The 17799-nt window shown below is 46.9% G+C and overlaps 2 protein-coding genes across 3 annotated transcripts in view; both read left to right on the top strand.

The window, feature by feature from the left end:
• The window catches only part of plxnb1a (plexin b1a), a 46978-nt gene extending 39456 nt beyond the window's left edge, over positions 1–7522 (top strand). For both annotated transcript variants that reach the window (XM_076026620.1, XM_076026621.1), the window contains 14 exons: positions 82–299; positions 378–556; positions 644–710; positions 1045–1191; positions 1356–1527; positions 1683–1786; positions 1919–2003; positions 2161–2333; positions 2434–2594; positions 3128–3275; positions 3553–3617; positions 4429–4504; positions 4740–4814; positions 5363–7522. In XM_076026620.1, coding sequence (XP_075882735.1) covers positions 82–299; positions 378–556; positions 644–710; positions 1045–1191; positions 1356–1527; positions 1683–1786; positions 1919–2003; positions 2161–2333; positions 2434–2594; positions 3128–3275; positions 3553–3617; positions 4429–4504; positions 4740–4814; positions 5363–5467 — 1775 coding nt within the window. In that variant the 3' untranslated portion in view covers positions 5468–7522. The remainder of the gene's footprint in view (positions 1–81; positions 300–377; positions 557–643; positions 711–1044; positions 1192–1355; positions 1528–1682; positions 1787–1918; positions 2004–2160; positions 2334–2433; positions 2595–3127; positions 3276–3552; positions 3618–4428; positions 4505–4739; positions 4815–5362) is intronic.
• A 3566-nt stretch (positions 7523–11088) lies between these two features.
• On the top strand, positions 11089–15831 carry LOC142888043 (SRSF protein kinase 3). Its single transcript, XM_076026041.1, has 12 exons — positions 11089–11347; positions 12298–12392; positions 12709–12817; positions 12947–13034; positions 13141–13228; positions 13307–13413; positions 13584–13722; positions 13873–13949; positions 14034–14141; positions 14633–14702; positions 14785–14877; positions 14944–15831. Exons 1-12 carry the CDS (start codon positions 11325–11327, stop codon positions 15126–15128), a joined length of 1182 nt encoding a protein of 393 aa, XP_075882156.1. The 5' UTR covers positions 11089–11324; the 3' UTR covers positions 15129–15831.
• Positions 15832–17799: the final 1968 nt, after the last annotated feature.

Raw genomic sequence — 17799 nt, 5'->3', positions numbered from 1 at the left:
CTCTTCCTCATCTCCTTCCTCTTCCTCCTCTTTCCTCAACCCTCCATCCCCCTTTCCTCTCTATCCTCCTCCTCCCCCCAGACCTGATGACGGAGATGATGGACATGTCCAGCGACTTGGTGGGTTCCGGGATTCCCTTCCTGGATTACCGGGCGTACGCAGAGCGCATTTTCTTCCCGGGCCACCAGGAGTCGCCGCTGAGACGAGACCTGGACGTCCCAGAGAGCCGGAGGCAGACGGTGGAGCAGGGCCTGGTTCAGCTGTCCAACCTGCTCAACAGCAAGCTCTTCCTCACCAAGGTCGGTCGGCGCTCCGGTCGTTAATCATCATCGGTCTTTGAGTGCGACGATGCCTGAACGTCGTCTCCGTCACCCCAGTTCATCCACACTCTGGAGGTCCAGCGCACCTTCTCGCCCAGGGACCGGGCCTACGTGGCCTCGCTGCTCACCGTGGCCCTGCACGGCAAGCTGGAGTACTTCACCGACATCCTCAAGACGCTGCTCAACCACCTGGTGGAGCAGTACGTGGCCAAGAACCCCAAGCTGATGCTGAGGAGGTGAGGACCATCCCCCCCGTCGGTCTGCCCGCCCACTTTAGCCTCCCGTCCGCTAACTGTTGGCTTGTTGACTCCCGCTGCTCGCAGGACGGAGTCGGTGGTGGAGAAGCTCCTGACGAACTGGATGTCCATCTGTCTCTTCACCTTCCTGAGGGTAGGAGAGAAATTCAAGAGATTTAATTCTAACCACTTCAGTCCTCAAGGGGTGTTTTCAACATATATTAGTGTTTAAAAAATGGAATAGAAACAACAAAGTAAGGTTTGGGATTTTTTTTTTTAAATTGCTTCCCACTTCCAGAGACTCTTTTATGAATTCTTATGTAACCTTCCAAAAAATGGTTGACATCAGGTGGAGAAACAAGCACTATAAAGACCACTGAAGATTTTTGTTTTTTCTGAGTCTCTTCTGAGCGACTCGTCAGCCGCACTGGTGTGGTGTTCAGGTGTTTCTGACCCTGCCGCGGTGTTGCGTTTCCACCCCTGGCCAGGAGTCTGCGGGCGAGTCCTTCTACATGCTATTCAGAGCCATCAAGCACCAGGTGGACAAGGGGCCCGTGGACGCCGTGACGGGGAAGGCCAAGTACACGCTCAACGACAACCGGCTGCTGAGGGAGGACGTGGAGTACCGCACCCTGGTTAGATCAACACACGACAGTGTTGTCGGTATATTCGGTGTGGCGGTTTGATAGTTTTCAACTAGCAGCCGCTGAGCCTCCGCAGCAACGAATACACGTATCAGAAAAATAAAATGTTTTCCCAAAATCAACAATTCTTTTCATTGCACTTCCCCTTCGTGCAGACCCTCAACGTTGTGATGCCGGGCATCGCCAGCGGGGGCACCGCCAGCCAGACTGTGCCGGCCAAGGTGCTGGACTGTGACACCATCACCCAGGTGAAGGAGAAGCTGGTGGAGCAGACGTGGAAGGGAACGTCCTTCTCGCAGAGGCCTCACGTGGACTCGCTGCACCTCGGTCAGTCCGCCACCGTTTATTTTCATTTAATTTTCAAATATTTACAGGTAATTTTCTAGTCGCTCCTCCATTTTTTAAAAACAGGACCTGCAGGGAGCCGGTTTGTTTTGTTTTGGTTTAACAAAACTCATTACGACATCATTGTCCCTCCACAGAGTGGCGCGCCGGCGTCGCCGGTCACCTCATCCTCTCGGACGAGGACCTGACATCGGTCGTGCAAGGCTCGTGGAAGCGCCTCAACACACTGCAGCACTACAAGGTGACACACACACACACACACACACACACGTGCACACACACACACACACACACACACACACACATTTCGTCGAGCAAACTGTCCGTCAGGCTCTTTGTGACACATTTTTTCGGTTCTATGACGACGACGCAGGTCCCTGATGGAGCCACGGTGGCGCTAGTGCCCAGGAGCACCAAGCATCCCCTGCACGACAGCCACGACTACATGCCGGGAGAGAGTGAGTGCACGCACACACACACACGCACACACACACACACACACACACACAAAAACACATTCTTAGAACTTTAAATCACTCAGCTAGGTCAACATCTGATGTGCTAAACTAACCCTTTCTCCTACAAACACCTCTTGTCGCCCCTCCGACCAACCAGAGACCCCGATGCTGGACGACGGGGACGAGGGAGGCGTGAGGCTCTGGCACCTGGTGAAGGCCAGCGAGGAGGCGGAGCTCCCCAAACACCGGAGAGGCAGCGTGAGGGAGCGCGGCGGCGAGCGGGCCAAGGCCATCCCGGAGATCTACCTCACCCGCCTGCTCTCCATGAAGGTGCCACACGCAGCATCCAACACATCCTTTGTGCCGTACGGCTCTGACCTCTGTCACCTCCGCTAATGACGCCGACCACTTATCGTCCGCTCCGCCTCAGGGAACGCTGCAGAAGTTCGTGGACGACCTGTTCGCCGCCATCCTCAGCACCAGCCGGCCCGTCCCGCTGGCTGTCAAGTACTTCTTCGACCTGCTGGACGAGCAGGCGCTGCAGCACAACATCACAGACCCAGAGACCATCCACATCTGGAAGACCAACAGGTACCGGGACACAAACAGGAAGTGGATTTTCTGACATTGGACTGTCAAAATAAAACACAGAAGTGGAATAAGTGTATTGTTTTGAATTGTTTGCTATAGAAAAAAGAAAGAAAGAAAAAACTCTACTGTTTCCGTAATTACTTTTTTGAGCATCGATAAGTTATAATTATTAATATATTACTTCGAATGAGATAAAAAACTGCACTATACTCCTGGTATACGCTAACAGATTCTCGCTGTACTCCACGTTCAGACTGGTAGCCAAAATCCGATTTTTAGCCCATCCTGATTGAAACCGGATGGCTCTTTTGTAGTCTGAACAGTCACAAATCACACAAAATCTAACAGATTGAAACCACTTTCGGTTCAAATCGCATTTGAACAGATGCGTCTCAGTCTGAACAGCTCCAAACACACAGATGGGATTTGAGAAGAAATCTGATTTGAATCAGATTCGCCTGCAGTCTGAACGCAGCCATATAACCATCACAGAACTGTGTTTTTTTTTGTTGGTTTTTTTCCTTCTCCACCAGTTTGCCGCTGCGCTTCTGGATCAACATCCTCAAGAACCCGCAGTTCATCTTTGACGTGCAGAACACGGACCACGTGGACGCCGTGCTGTCCGTCATCGCCCAGACCTTCATGGACTCGTGCACCATCGCCGACCACAAGCTGGGACGGGTCAGTAGAAAGTAGAATGAGCTGCCACTGAAAAGGAACATTACGCCATTTACACGCAGATTATGATTAAGTAAATTGCTTCAAGAGTCCCTGTAGAATTCCAGTAAAGTTTCCAAATATCCGATGATTTAAATTAGGGAGCCCAACTGGTGTTTTTTCGTGAACTGCATCTGCTGTCGCATCACCGGGATGTGACTTTGCTGGCTTGTAAGTGTGAAACTGCAACATTGTTACATCATCACTGAGTGATGTTGGCGCCACGTGTCTCCTCCCGCAGGACTCACCCATCAACAAGTTGCTGTACGCCCGAGACATCCCGCGCTACAAGCAGATGGTGGAGAGGTAAGAGCACCACTGACCCCTTCAGGCGAGAGGAGGGTTGGGGGGGGGGGGGTGAGGAGAGGGTGAGGAGGAGGGAGGGAGCGCGTGAGGACAATCTGTCAGCGGCAGACAGAGGGCAGACTGAGCCTGCCAGGCGTCCGTCCACGCATGGCTGGGGCGCGGACCCGACCCAGACGAGCCTCGTTAGCCTCGTTAGCCTCATTAGCCTCGGCTACTTGATTAAGAAGAGAGACACGGTGTTCTATAATAAGTCCGAAAGCCACCGTAAACCATCGGGCGGCTGCAGAGGTCGGCAGTGCCGCAGTGTGGCCAGCAGAGGGCAGTGGAATGAAGCTTTGTGCACTGTCGGGTGCCGCTTAAGTTTCTGCGGGTTAATATGAAACACTTTTGCATTATTTAAATAAAAAAAATAAAAATTAACTAAAAAATAGTTTAAAATAAACAGGATAATTTCCTGTTGATGTGTTTGTTATTATCATGTTTTTGTTTTTAATAGTTTCGAGTTCTGTTTTTGTTATGGATTTATTGTCTTATCTTTATCTGTCTATTTTTTGAATTTGTCTCTTCTTAAATTTTTGTGATGAAATAAATGAGTCACAAATTGACAGATTTGACAAGTGTAAAAAAAAAGGTAAACAAAAAAAAAACAGTATCAGATGACCGTCAATGCTTTAAATAGAACCCTGCACAAATTAAAAATAGTTTTTACTTTTAAGCCTCAGCACTGATGCCAGTAATCGCCTGTTATTACTGAATGATAATGATTTGTTTATATCTGAGTCATGCCTTGCGTCTCCGCCCCCTCACTCAGGTACTACGCAGACATCCGTCAGACCATCTCGGCCAGCGACCAGGAGATGAACTCGGCGCTGGCGGAGCTCTCCCGGGTGCGTTACCATCTTGTCTCCCCGTTTTGCTGCGATAACGTTTGAACACGCAAATGATTTCAGGAGCCGGAAGTTTTCCGTCCGCTTGACTGCCGAACAAGCTCGATGAGGAGCTCGCCATCAAATATGGATGGCAGCCTCTGCAGTTTTCAGCATCCTTCGCCGGCTCCGCCCCATCCCTCTCTCCCTTCCTCCCCCACGGGCCTCACGGCTATTTTTTATCTCCCCCAAACAGAATTACACTGCTGAGGTCAACTGCCTGGTGGCACTGCACGAGCTGTACAAGTACATCAACAAATACTACGACCAGGTGAGTCGCGGCGGCAGGAAGCAGCAGGCTTTCTTTCAGCCGCAGGTCCCAGCAAAGGGTGTAGAAGCTAAGTCCAATTAAAAAGACGGTGAAAAGCTTTCGGAGTAATCTGCAATAAAGTGGCCCTGTAACGTAACGTAACGTAACGTAACGTAACGTAACGTAACGTAGTGTAGCATAACATAACGTAACATAAGATAAGATAACAAAACATAGCATAGCATAGCATAATAAAAAAAAAAAAACAATTAGTCCTGTGCTGATGTTCTAATCTCAATGTATGGACTAGTGGACTTTCTCCCGAGAGGTTTTGGTGTGTTCTAGTCCTTCAAACTACCAACTTCAGAAATCAGCTCCAACTGTGTGATAGACAGTGGAGAGAACACTGCTTGGGGATTGGAACTAAAATCTGCCTAGCAACACTTCTGAACACCACGTCCTCCACCTTTCTCCTTCTCTCCTTCCTTTCTTTCTTTTTGGTGCAAATCAATAAGCAGCCTCTGAGCTGGTGCTGAGCTCAGTTCTGAAACCTCTCCGTGGTCTTTCAGATCATCACGGCCCTGGAGGACGACGCCACGGCCCAGAAGATGCAGCTGGGTTACCGGCTCCAACAGATCGCCGCCGCTGTAGAAAACAAAGTCACCGACCTATGACCCCAGAGGACGCGCCGGGAGAAATAAGTGCTTTCTCCATGTCTGGGAGAAGAAGAAGAAGAAGACGAAGCAACGGCGGTGGCAGCAGCAGCCAAGGTTTTCCACTCCAGGATGGATGAAGACAGCGGAACATTGTGGCACCAAGTGTGGATGTCGCTGTTTTTTGGGGGGATTTTTTGGCTTCAAGTCCAAACACTGGAAGCTCCGAGAGCGAAAAACTAGGCACCTCCACGCTGAAGGAACTTCCTCTTTAACAGGAAGTGACTCTGTAAGTGATTTTTTTTCCACGATTCACTGAAAAACTAAAAAGGGAGACAAACTTTCCTTTCCAGGCTTTTGAAGGTTTTTGGTGGCAAACTGTGCAGAACGCTCCTGCAGGTTCGCAGCCGAACTCCTTCTTTTTTCCTCCCCAGTTGTGAAGCTGAGGCTCTGAGAGGCTCGGGCAAAGGGAAGAGGACTTCTTAAAGTGTGACGTTGAAGTCTTATAGCAATGACAACAGGGTTTTTTTTTTTTTTGTAATTCCGCTTGTAGCTTTTCTCATCGGACCAAGTCTTACTGTGTGAAGCTTGACCTGCTCTTCCAGGACATTTTTCTAAATTTCTCTCCTTAAGCAGACAACGTTTGTTTGGCTTGCAGCTCTCGTGAACTCTTTTGTCGCTGGCTAACCTGTTATTAACGTTATCAGCCACTAGAGGGCTGAGAGAGAGGTGACAGTCGCTAACGTCTAACACATCCGTCCTCAAGTACAACAAACAAACAAACAAAAACAAACATTAGTGTCGAACACTTTCTGCCACTTTTAACCACACCAAGCTCCAGTCGTTACACAAAGATCATGTCGGCACTTGTGAACCAGACCAAACCTGATGAGAAATGCACAAAAATGAAAAAAAAAACAAAGACAAAAAACAAAATCCCCATCAGGAATACGGCTTGAAAGTTGTTGTCAATGTTTATATTTTGCGGCACCCAAAAGTTTTGATCCAGTTTTTGTTTACTTGTACATGATAAATGTTCTTAAATGGGCTTAAATCACCTCCATGCATTACTTGAAAAAAGACAAAAAAAAAACAAAAAAAAAAACACAAGGAAACAGTTTTCACATTTTGAATGCCGTCGTTTTAACGGATGTGCCCTTTACGGAAGCATATTCATGGATTTCTGATTCATCTTTTTCCCCCCCCTTCTTCTGTTTACAAGGCAGGTTTGATCTTCCACGTGTCTGAGATGTGACTGTTGTCTCTGGTTTTTGTCTCTTCTGTACAATCTGTGAATTCTGTGTCGTTCCTGCACAAAGACCCTCAAGCGCCAAAAGAGAGAAAAAAAAAATGCCAATGCGGAGAAGTTAGTTGGCATTTCACGCCGCGCACCGTCAGCGCAAAGAGCCAACAAATTTCTTTCCATCAGCATTTTTCTTGTCACTTTTATTTATTTATTTTTATTTTCACAAAGTTTTTTTTTTTTCACTTTGATGTACCAGGTTAAACTTCCTGTCAACTCCAAACCATACAGTGTCCCGACTGATCCGAGGTACTTTGTGTTCATCCTGTGATGCCACAAGAAAGTTGTTAACTATTTTTTTCCCCCTATTTAATTTATTTTGGTTATTTATTTCAAAGCATATCTCGTGTATTTTTTTTTAATGCAGTCAGACTGTGGCTTCGCCCCCTGGAATTCTTAAGAATCAAAAAGCTCTTGTTTTATTTTTATTTTTTTGTCTTAAAGTCCAAAATTATGTTTTTTCACAATACATGTTTTGATATTTTGCATTTTTATTTTGTAGTTCAGAAAATAACGAGAGAAATTGTGATTTTTTTATTGTTGCAACTTGTCTTCAACAACGTTGGCAGCAGCCGTGTGTGTGTGTGTGTGTGTGTGTGTGTGTGCGTGTGCGCGCGCGTCAATGTGAATGAGAGAGAAACTCTCCTGCTGTTTTATAAAGATGCCTGTACATACGACCCTCTCTGAATAATCCTGACCTTCGTCTCTCTGACTAACTGATAGGATGAAGCTAACATTGACTTAATGTGATGCAATAAAGTGGTTCTGCTGGAGTTCTGTCTGTTTTTGCTCCCCCCCCCCCTCCTTCCTTAATTTACAATTTCCTCTGCACTGTTGGCCTGTGAATACTACCAGTATTTGCTTTGATTGTCACATGATTTCCCAGATTTTGTCGTCAACAGGCTACAACAGTTCTACGGTAATCGATGCATCATCATGAGAGTCATCTGACATACATTAAAACACACACTGGGATCAATAGAATACATCGAGCAATAGAAAACAACTGGGGAAAAGGGACATGTCTTTCAAATAAAATAAAAACGTCCATACACTGCCAGTTGGTAAAAGTGTGACGCTTCTCTTCACAGCCAGGGGGCGACACCTCAATGCCGTTTAAAAATAGAACAAAATGACCTCCTTTCAACACAAATGTATTGTCCAGTTGGACAAAACCGGACAAGTGCAGCCACACTATCGAGCCAATCATTGTGTTCCCAGTTGGCTTCACCGAAACAAATCTGATTGGCTCGCTAATAAAGGGACTGGATCTGTTAGCCACTAGCCTCTTACCTGTGTTGCCATTTGCAGCCAGCATCAGCTGCTCTGACTGCAGCTCAGACGAGGAGAAATGTAACATTGCAACATATTTACGTAGAACAGACGTCTAATTCCAAAGACCTGTTTTTGTCCACCAGATGGCTTGGTGGAGCAAATTAAGCTATAGGTAGTTTTGCCATTGTTGGAATCATATATTTAGCTTAGCTGTTTGTGGTGAAGAATATAATTAGTTTAGATGTTTGTGTTGAATAATATAATTAGTTTAGATGTGTGTTTGTAATGATTATTAATATAAACTGTTTAAATCATTTGGCTGACCTACTAATAGGAAAAAGGCATTGTTGCAGGAGGCTCAAGAAGAACAGGGAAGCACATTCCTCATCAACTGGTGACCCTGGGTGACCAGAGGGTGACCCTGGGGGACTTTGCGACCACCATAAAACTATATAACCTGGTCATTTACAGGGGGGAGAACTCATGATCCATCGGAGGCACGGGGGAGAGGAACCTGTGACCTCAGGCAGGTCGTGCACTGTATTATATCAACAGGTCACGCTGGAACCAATGATGGAATCATTTGGCTCCCTGCCAGATAAGGACTTGTTTACTGTTTCAATCAGTAATCAGAGACTTGGATCAAAGGCTGCCCCAACATCCAATGAGGCTGGGGTCTGGAGACCGGGCAGCCAGTCAGAGGAGGACAACATCTGGGAGCAACTGCGGAGGCACACACTGACTCCCCCCCACTGACCCAGTGGTCTAAATCCATGCAGGTGCTCCTATGGTGTATGTCAGCACTCTCACACACACACGCACACGCCAGTTCTGTTGGGGAAGTGTCCGATTGCGGCGAGTAAAGCCGCGCCAGCACACACTGACTGTACCGACGTTGCAGTGCTAGCGGTGGCGAGAGAACAACGAGGAGCTCCGACCAGGAACTCAGTTTGATTGAGCCGCTACTGTTTCTATTTCTGCCCAACTTTGAAGGTTTTGCCATCGGAGTCGCTGGCCCGCCAACACTGCCGGCCACACAACAGAGCAGCGCTAACCAACTGTTAGCATGCAAAGGGAGGGATTTGTTGCTCTCCTGTCCGCCAAATGAGCTCCGAGGCCTGCAGCAGGTCTTTGTCGACATGTAAACACGTTACAAGAGTCAAAAATGTATCCAATGGAGCAATATGTTAATTATTTAGAAATGGGCACAATGCGTAGTAATGAACTTAGCATGGTTGGATTGAAGCTAAAGGTTTTCATTTCAATCTGTGAGCAGTTGAGTGTTGTATTATTACTACTACGACTACTACTGCTGTTACTCTCAACTGCTGCTGGTTTTTACTGCTACCCCTACTGCTAATTGAAGTTTTCGTAAACCACCTGCAAAAACACTACAAAATGTACTTGCCGGCAAGCATTCACAAGCCCCGCCTTGCTGATTGTGGAATGTGTGAAACGTGCGGTCTGACTGTAAACAGACCAAGAGGTGACGCTGAAACACTCTCACGCTTGAGTCCCGTCGCACCTCGCACTCCTGGCATGACCGCCGTTGCTCCTCGTGCCCTGTTCTCCCTCTCTGGACACCTCGGCTGTGACCCGGCGCTCCTCGGGAATCTCCAGCCGTGTCAGCGAGGAGGAGGTGTTAACGGGGACGTGTCAGCAGTAGAGCCAGCGGGGAAAATAATCGAGCAACACTGGCAACACGGTTGTTGCTCTGAAAAGGTCTTTTTTTTTTGCCAGAAAAAAAGGTGATTCTTCATCCTTTTCAGTGGCCAGACTTTCATCGTGGCAAAGACTCTGAACTGGCGAGCGGGACTTCAACGAGGAGATCTTGTCATATTTGGTGTAGTTTAAATGCATTGATTTAAAATGCAACATGTTGCAAATACGAACCAAAATTGTGTATTTGTTATCGGAGATGCTTTCCTCAGATAAGTACATGCATGAATAAATAAATCATGGCTGTCAGTCGATTAAAATTTTTAATCGCGATTAATCGCATGGTGTCCTGGGTTAACTCGCGATTAATCGTAAATGAATTGCAAATTCTTTTCACCCTGCTCTATATGTAACTTAACAAGATATGTATTGTGTTTCTTATACTCTAGGAAAAATTGGAGAGGAAAATAATGAAAGTAATAATTCACTTTCGAGTTTGGCATGAACAACGCCATTGGTTAACAAGGGCGCCGAAAGGAAGTGGGCCATTCGCGGTGCTTCCGCAGCCAGTGTGAACCCAGCCTGAACAGGAGGGCTGCGGCTCACGTGCGATCTTTGCCGTGCTTCCGCGTTCGGGGTGAACCAGGCATTAACCGCGCGTAAAAAATAAAAAGTGCAGTTAAAAGTAGTTTGAGTTAACACGTCATTATGCTTTTACTGCTTGAGGCTCCGAAGTTTCATTGTGACACTACTTCTCTGTGGAAGAAGAGTTGGGGGAGGGGCTCTCTAACCCCCCCCCCCCCACACCCCCAGCGACCTGAAGGTCAAACACTAAAAATAAAAACACAAAACAAAAACACAAACAGCAGCTGCTGCTCCGGCCGACACTGTCGGCCTCGCAGCTGAAGATGAAGCAGCTGAGAATGAAAATGATTTTAACTTAAAGGCAAGAGGGGGGGGGGGGGGGGTGCTTTAATACGAGCCAATTGTAAACACAAATTGAATACTCTCTCCAGACTGGTGCAACACGGGGAATGAACAAACAAGGCTCTACGGCGCCACCTACAAAAACCAAAGCAGCCACGCAGATCCATGTGACATGTTTTCCAGCGATGCAAAGACAAATCACCCCTTTGTCTCATCAAGGCCTCCGACTCATACGGTCAAGCCTTGGAAAGCTTATTGAAGGGTTTCGTGGCAAATTTGAATATCATTTTTTTTTTTAATGGCCGAACAACAATTAACTCCTCAGTCAGACTTTAACCAATCAGGGTAACTTGTCAATACAAACCGCCTCCTTTTCCCGAGATTGCAAAGAGAGAGAGAGAGAGGGAGAGAGAGAAAGTCGGTCATGACGTAAAGCAACAGCTGGCTGCAGAGGAGTGGAGGAGGGAGAGGGGTGAGAGGGTCTGTCCATGTTTAGCCCCCGCTGGTTCTTCCTGCCTGTCAGAGTCTCGTGAGGGACCCGGCAGACCTCTGAGCGGCTCAGATCACCTCCAGAGCTGCAGCCTGACTTCACCCCTACAGCCTCTCTCTCCATCCGTCCGTCTGTCCTTCAGGCCAGAGGCTTGGACGCTTGCAGACAGAACTCTCGCCCCCCCCATCCGATCTCCCGCTGCGCTCACCCGGACTGGCGCCACCATGGACAGGAGTCCTGAGCTGCTGTGAGTACAAGACCGGACACCCGTCTTTATATGGTTAATGGCTTTAAAACAAAAATAAATAAATAAATAAATAAAACATGCAAACTCAACCAAAGACTTTATTTCAGTTTCAAGGAATCTTTTTTTTTTTTTTTTTTTTTTACAGTGCAACTGCATTGATTCTTTATATATCCTTTATATATCCTTCATTTATGTTATTGGCTGATACGTTTGAGTTTTTTTTTTATCTAAACGGTGCCAAAACACATTTTCGGAAGCTCTTTATGATGTCAAAAAGGGCACTCACGCCTCTCCCAGTTTAACAACAACAACCAGAGCCAGGTCGTTTGGTTTTTGTCCCCTTCCAAACATGTAACCGTAAGGTTTGGCAGCCGACTGTAAACATGGGGCTACATTTGATGTTTTCTGGACACCAACGGTATTTCAGGTTTTTGGGAGGGACATTAGATATCAAGCACTGGACCCTGAGATGAACCATAAACCTGTAAAACTGGTAGCATCCAGAGTCTTAACGGTCACTTGTAATTTTTATTCTTGCTTACACGTCAGTTTCCCCCACAATCTTAAACTTCCTGGTTATGACTCCGCCCTCTCTGATATACACACCTGTGCTATATGCAGATTTTTTTCCTTGTTTTTTTTTTTTTTATTATTTTTTTTAGACATGATGTGACCCCGGCGCCATCTGAAGCATTTGGGCACACACGGCTCTCGGGTTGCACCAACATGCTGCACACTCCTTCGGCAGCCTGAGTCAAAAATAAGTGCAAAAACTTCTGATGCTGCCGACTCAGCTCTCGGCCTGCTGGAGGGAGGGGGAGGGAATTTTCCAATGAGGGCGAGGGGTGGGGTATTTAAACCCAATTGACCCCTGTAGGCAAGTTCTATGTCCAAGCACAGGGAATTAATTGTGTGTGTGTGTGTGTGTGTGTGTGTGCGCGCGAGACCAGGAGGGAAGCCAGGTCTTTCAGGGCCCTTAGATGCCACAAGCTGCCGGAACCGAAGGTCATCAGTGACAGCGAGGACCCGTCAGAGTACTGCTACGGTATGCCAGTCTCCACCAGCAGGGGGCGGCGCTCACGTCCATCAATCCATCCATCCATCCATTGTGGGAGGATCCAGAGTGTCTGGAATGTACATGTGCCTGGAAATCGAACCCACAACCTTCTAGCTCACTTAAACCCTTCCACAAGTCTTGGTCGTGGTCACTTTCAAAAATAGCCATATTTTTAAAAATAGAATGCCACCTTAAGGACCCCCATGACCTCAGTTAAACTTTTAGGAAGTTCCTCAGACCCGTTGGGCACATCAGGGTTTCCTCCTGTGAAACCTTTGACTTCACACCTCTGTGCCCCCACCAGGTGGCTACCATCCCGTCCAGGTGGGCCACATCCTCCACAGGAGATACCAGGTGGTCTCCAAGCTTGGCTGGGGCTACTTCTCCACCGTCTGGAGATGTCTGGACCTCAGGTGGGCTGGACTCCCCGGTGGATTTTAGACTTAGGTGTTGATTACGTGTGACCTTTTGTGTGCGTGCGTGTGTGTGTGTGTGTGTGTGTGTGTGTGTGTGTGTGTGTGTGTGTGTGTGTGTGTGTGCAGACTTGGCCTTCACGTCGCCGTGAAGGTGCTGAAGAGCGGAGAGGGCTTCACCCAGGCTGGACAGGACGAGCTGGCTCTGCTGCGATGCGTCAGTCAGCTGTTTGTTTTTTAATCACTCCACGAGAAAACAAAAACATCTTCTTCCTGCTCTGACCTTCCGCCTCACCGGCCTTGCTCCTCTCCTCACCCCTCAGGCCAGCGGCCCGACCGGCCGACATCCCGACAGCCGCAGGATCGTCGGGCTGCTGGATGAGTTCAAGGTGGCCGGAGTCAACGGTGTCCGTATCCTTTTCTTTCTGTCTCTTCAAGGTACCGAAGCATGAGGAAATATGAACAAATTCCTTCACGCCTGCTGTTCAGACACCTGCCTGGTGATGGAGCTGCTGGGTCCAGACCTGAGGAGCTGGCAGCTCAGCTGCGGCCAGCCGGGTCTGCCGCCGCCCGCAGTCAGGCGTGTCCTGACACAGGTACAAACAGCCAGTTTTGTTATGTACTGAATGTTAATTTTGCTGCTGCAAAAGGGATCTCATTGGTTTCTAGTCATGCATTTGGTCCTGGTGGAGTCTGACGTGGTGATTACTGGAGGTAAACATGTGAGTCATTTGTTTGTTTTTGTAATCTTTGTCATGCTCTCCAGGTCCTGCAGGGCCTCGACTACCTTCACACTCGCTGCAAAATCATCCACACGGACGTCAAACCGGAAAACATCCTGCTGTGTCCAGCAGAGGGCAGCGGCTCCTCCTATCCGCCAGCAGGGAATCAGGCAGAATGCACAGGTGCGTTTCACAACCCCGCTAGTTTTTCTTTCTTAAAATGCCACAAAGGGTTTTATCTTGTATGTTAAATGTATAACACAAACAGATACTCAAGGTTTGTTAATAACAGTTTATTTACCAATTAATTGTGGATTATGTGGCTGTTTTTAGAGGCGCAGCAGGTGAAACTGGAGAATCTGAAGGAGGTGACGGTGAAGATTGCCGACCTGGGCAGCGCCTGCTGGGTGGTCAGTGAGCAGTCGTTGTATAGCAGTCAGCATTAACCTCTTAGTTTGGTTCAATTGCGGATGACTTTGCTCTCCCTGTACCAGTACAAACACTTCTGTGACGAGATCCAGACCCGTCAGTATCGCTCGCTGGAGGTCCTGCTGGGGTCCGACTATGGGCCTCCCGCTGACATCTGGAGCGTTGCCTGCATGGTAAGGAAACTGAAAACAAACAGAAAACCTAAAAACCCCCCCAAAAAACCTTTGCATGCTGCAAACTGTTAGGCAGATTTTTCTCCGGCCTTCAAATGATATCTAATCTCTCTATTGTCGACAAGGCTTCTGGATTCAAATCGGGCACATCCATCTAGCCGAGCTCCCCTCTGAAGGATTTTTAAGGCTGTCTTGGCGACAAGTAGCCGCTTCCTTTCACTAAAAGACAGGAAGTGACTGCATGCAAAACTTGAACACTGTACTGCACAACAAAGATGTTTTCACTTTACTCCCAACTGGCAGATTTAAAAAAGTAGGATGTCTGGAAATGTTGCCGAATCAGACTTTTCTACTTGGATGCTTCTCCAGGGAAACATGCCGTCCTCATGTCAGGCTCAGGGAGAAAACGTGCTACAAAAAAATAAAAACATAGCAAAAACAATCAAAGACAGTCAGCTGAGTGCTTCTAACTTCCTGCTTGCTGCTTTCAGGCCTTTGAGATGGTCACCGGAGACTCTCTGTTCCAGCCCAGAGCCGGCCGGTCCTGGTCGCTGGAAGAAGGTTCGGTGCTCACACTGTCTCACTGTCCTGTTCAACCACTGGCGTGCCAGCAACTCACACCTTTGTATCTCTGTCTCCTCAGACCACGTGGCCCAGATCATGGAGCTTCTGGGTAAAATCCCACCAGATGTGGCCTTTTCCGGCAGGTACTCTGCCGAGTACTTCGACCGCAGAGGTGGGTGGAACTGAGACTAACAATCCCAGAGAAATCCCAGTGTCTCAAGATCCCACGTGCACGCAGGTGACCTGCGCCGGGTTGGCCCGCAGCGACTCTGGAGCCTGTACGACGTCCTCGTGGAGAAATACCACTTCCTGTTGGAGGAGGCCTCCACCTTCTCGGACTTCCTGCTCAGGATGTTGGATTACCGTCCAGAGCGGAGGTCCTCAGCGGCCCAGAGCCTCCGCCACCCCTGGTTGACCTCATGAGATCCACTGATCCTCCAATCCTCCTTGGCTCAGGCCAGAGGTGGCGCTGCAGATTCCTCAATATTTCACGGCATTGACATTCACGGCTTATTGATTTCACGCTTTGTTTTCCACCTGCCTTTCCTTTGTGGACTCCTGCAGAGCCAGATGTGGTCACGATCACCTCCTGACTTGGACTTGGTTTAGACTTGAACTTGTGTAATTTCATTTCCTTGGTGCTCTTTTTTTTTTTTTTTTAAATGTGTTTTTGTATTGAGTTTAAACAGAAGCTTTAGACAGTAAAACAGATAAGTTGCAATGCAAAATTCTGAGAAGGTGTCGCCAGCTCCACAGACATCATGGTGAGAGTAAATCAATGCCTCTGTCCATGAAAACACTTGTGGTCGGCGATGGGAGACTTTATGGAATTGAAATCAATTAAACATGAGCGGAAAGTGAAATATCTGCTCACTGCCGGCAGCAGGAGCCAGAGTCGTGACAGAAGCACTTGTCACCAGTTGGCCAGTTTGTAACGCACATCTTTAAATGAGCAGACACCTGCAGGGGTGGTGCTTGTGGGGGGACCAGGGGAGTTCATGCAGCAACCAATTAAAGTCGGGTTTAGAAATAATAATAATAAAAAAAAACTGTATCTTTCAGAGGGAAGGTTCAATCAAAAGCTCCGATTTCTGAATGCATAAACAGTGGGCAGCCAGAGGCCACTCCGGTCAAACAAGGAGGACCCTAACGTACAACTTCGGTGCTTTTATAACTTCAACAACCAGAGTGCCACATAGCGGCCAAAGGAGCAAGGTACCATGTATAAACATTAGGTGAGCCCCAGGGGCAGCGTGGCTGGGAGGGATGGACCAGCTGCACTTTTTGTTGATGCACGTTTCCTCTGGAACTGTTGACCTGAGTGTCTCTTTATGCTGATGATGATCACCCCCCCCCCCCCCTTTATTTTATATTATTTTTCTTTTCGAGATTGAAACGATCTCTTCATCTGCATGTTGCATTTGTTCCATTCCCTTCTGTGTTTTAATACCCTGATGTGTTTACCTGCCCGGCTGTGTGTATTTGGCTCTACAGATGGACACCAAATAGCAAAACTTCTCAGCTGGTATTTTGAACGCACGGCGGTCTGGATATTTTAGCAAGGACAGGGTGCAAAAATGCAGCATTGCAGTCAAAGCCGGTGTGTGGGATGATGAATGCTTGACTTTGAGAGATCGCCATAAAGAGTTGACGCACAGAGACACACGGCCGCTCAGTGATAGCTAGTATTGGTTCTAGCAATGGCACTCGCTGCTGTGCCCCAGAGGAAACGGAATGCCCGAAAAATGTCGGCTGAATTCCAGAGTGTGCACATTCTGTGCTTTCAACTGTCAGCATATGCAGATGACTTTGTCAAATGAAATGAATGAGTGAAAGAAGGCTGAAATGTATATTGGACCAAATTTACTTTAGAAGTGTTTGCTGACAATATTACTTCCTTTACATCCATCCATTCGTCTGTTTTAAAGCTTTGGACAACTTTTAACTGGACACAAGCCTCGGAAAACACAGACACTGTCGATCACGCTTTTGAATGTAAAATATTTTTATTCATCCCTCTCAAAATGTGTGTTTAAAGAACAGAAACTGTTGTCATGGTGAGTCGGAATACGATTCACAAATAGGAATTAACTAGACATAGTTTGCTTGTTTTTTTGTTTTTTTCTCTTTTGAAATTTAAAAAAAAATCCGCATGTCAAAGCAAACAAGCTTCGTTAAGAACTCACTCCATCAAGCAACTTTATAAATAGACTTTTATACATTTTTGGGTGTTTCGAGATGTTTTTTTTTCTTTCCAAAAAGCAGTCATCTGTTCGTGAAAGTCGAAGAGAAACCAAAAAAAAAAAAGGAAAAGAAATTCCTAAATCTAGGATGTAAAGTCTGATGTGACAGAAAACAACAATCATCGAACATCAAACTGTAACACAGAGAAAGTAAAGCCATCGAAACAGAAAAGGAAAGAGTCTGCAGCGTCAAAACACATCAAAAACAAAGATATCATCAGAAGTACTCGACAAATAATCTGTATATCATTCTCTTCTTTTACAAAACAGAACAAAAAAAAAAAAATCCATTATTTATTTATTTATTTATTTATCTATTTATTTATTTTCTCTCTCTTCATGTCAACACATGATACTCAACGGTATTTTGGCAAACATTTTGCATTTTCAGGAATCAAACAGAAAGTCAAATATCAACAGAAAGTCAGTCCGCCCAGCTGTCCCGCCCACCTGCCGCCTCTTTGTACATGATATTGCATGATTAAAAACGATGACGACACAATGATGACATTTACACAGTCAGCAAACCTGTTTTCTTTTTTTTTTTTTTTTTTTTTTAATATTTTTTCGTCGGCTGCAAGAGATTACGAATGACAACGGTATTAGTTTGTCTTTTTCCAAAGGTCTCACAGATGCGTTGAATTCAGCTCTGGAGTCCCGTGGAACAATCCCGCAAGAAAGTCCTCTTCTACATCTTCTTCCTCTTGGTTGGTTTCAGAAAATGTTTCCGCTTGAAATCATCTCAAATGGACGACGGCTAACTCCAGCTCAAACACTTTAGGATGGGGACTGAATTGACGCCCAATCAGCAAGTAAAACCTCCATGTAGCTCCGGAACGTCACAGCATGTC

This window comes from Nelusetta ayraudi, unplaced genomic scaffold (assembly GCF_046127955.1).
Source record: "Nelusetta ayraudi isolate G7.1 ecotype Tasmania unplaced genomic scaffold, CSIRO-AGI_Nayr_v1 ptg000019l, whole genome shotgun sequence".
Classification (NCBI taxonomy): Eukaryota; Metazoa; Chordata; class Actinopteri; order Tetraodontiformes; family Monacanthidae; genus Nelusetta; species Nelusetta ayraudi.
Note: the sequence above shows the minus strand (reverse complement) of the source record. Positions and strands in the feature narration are given on the sequence as shown.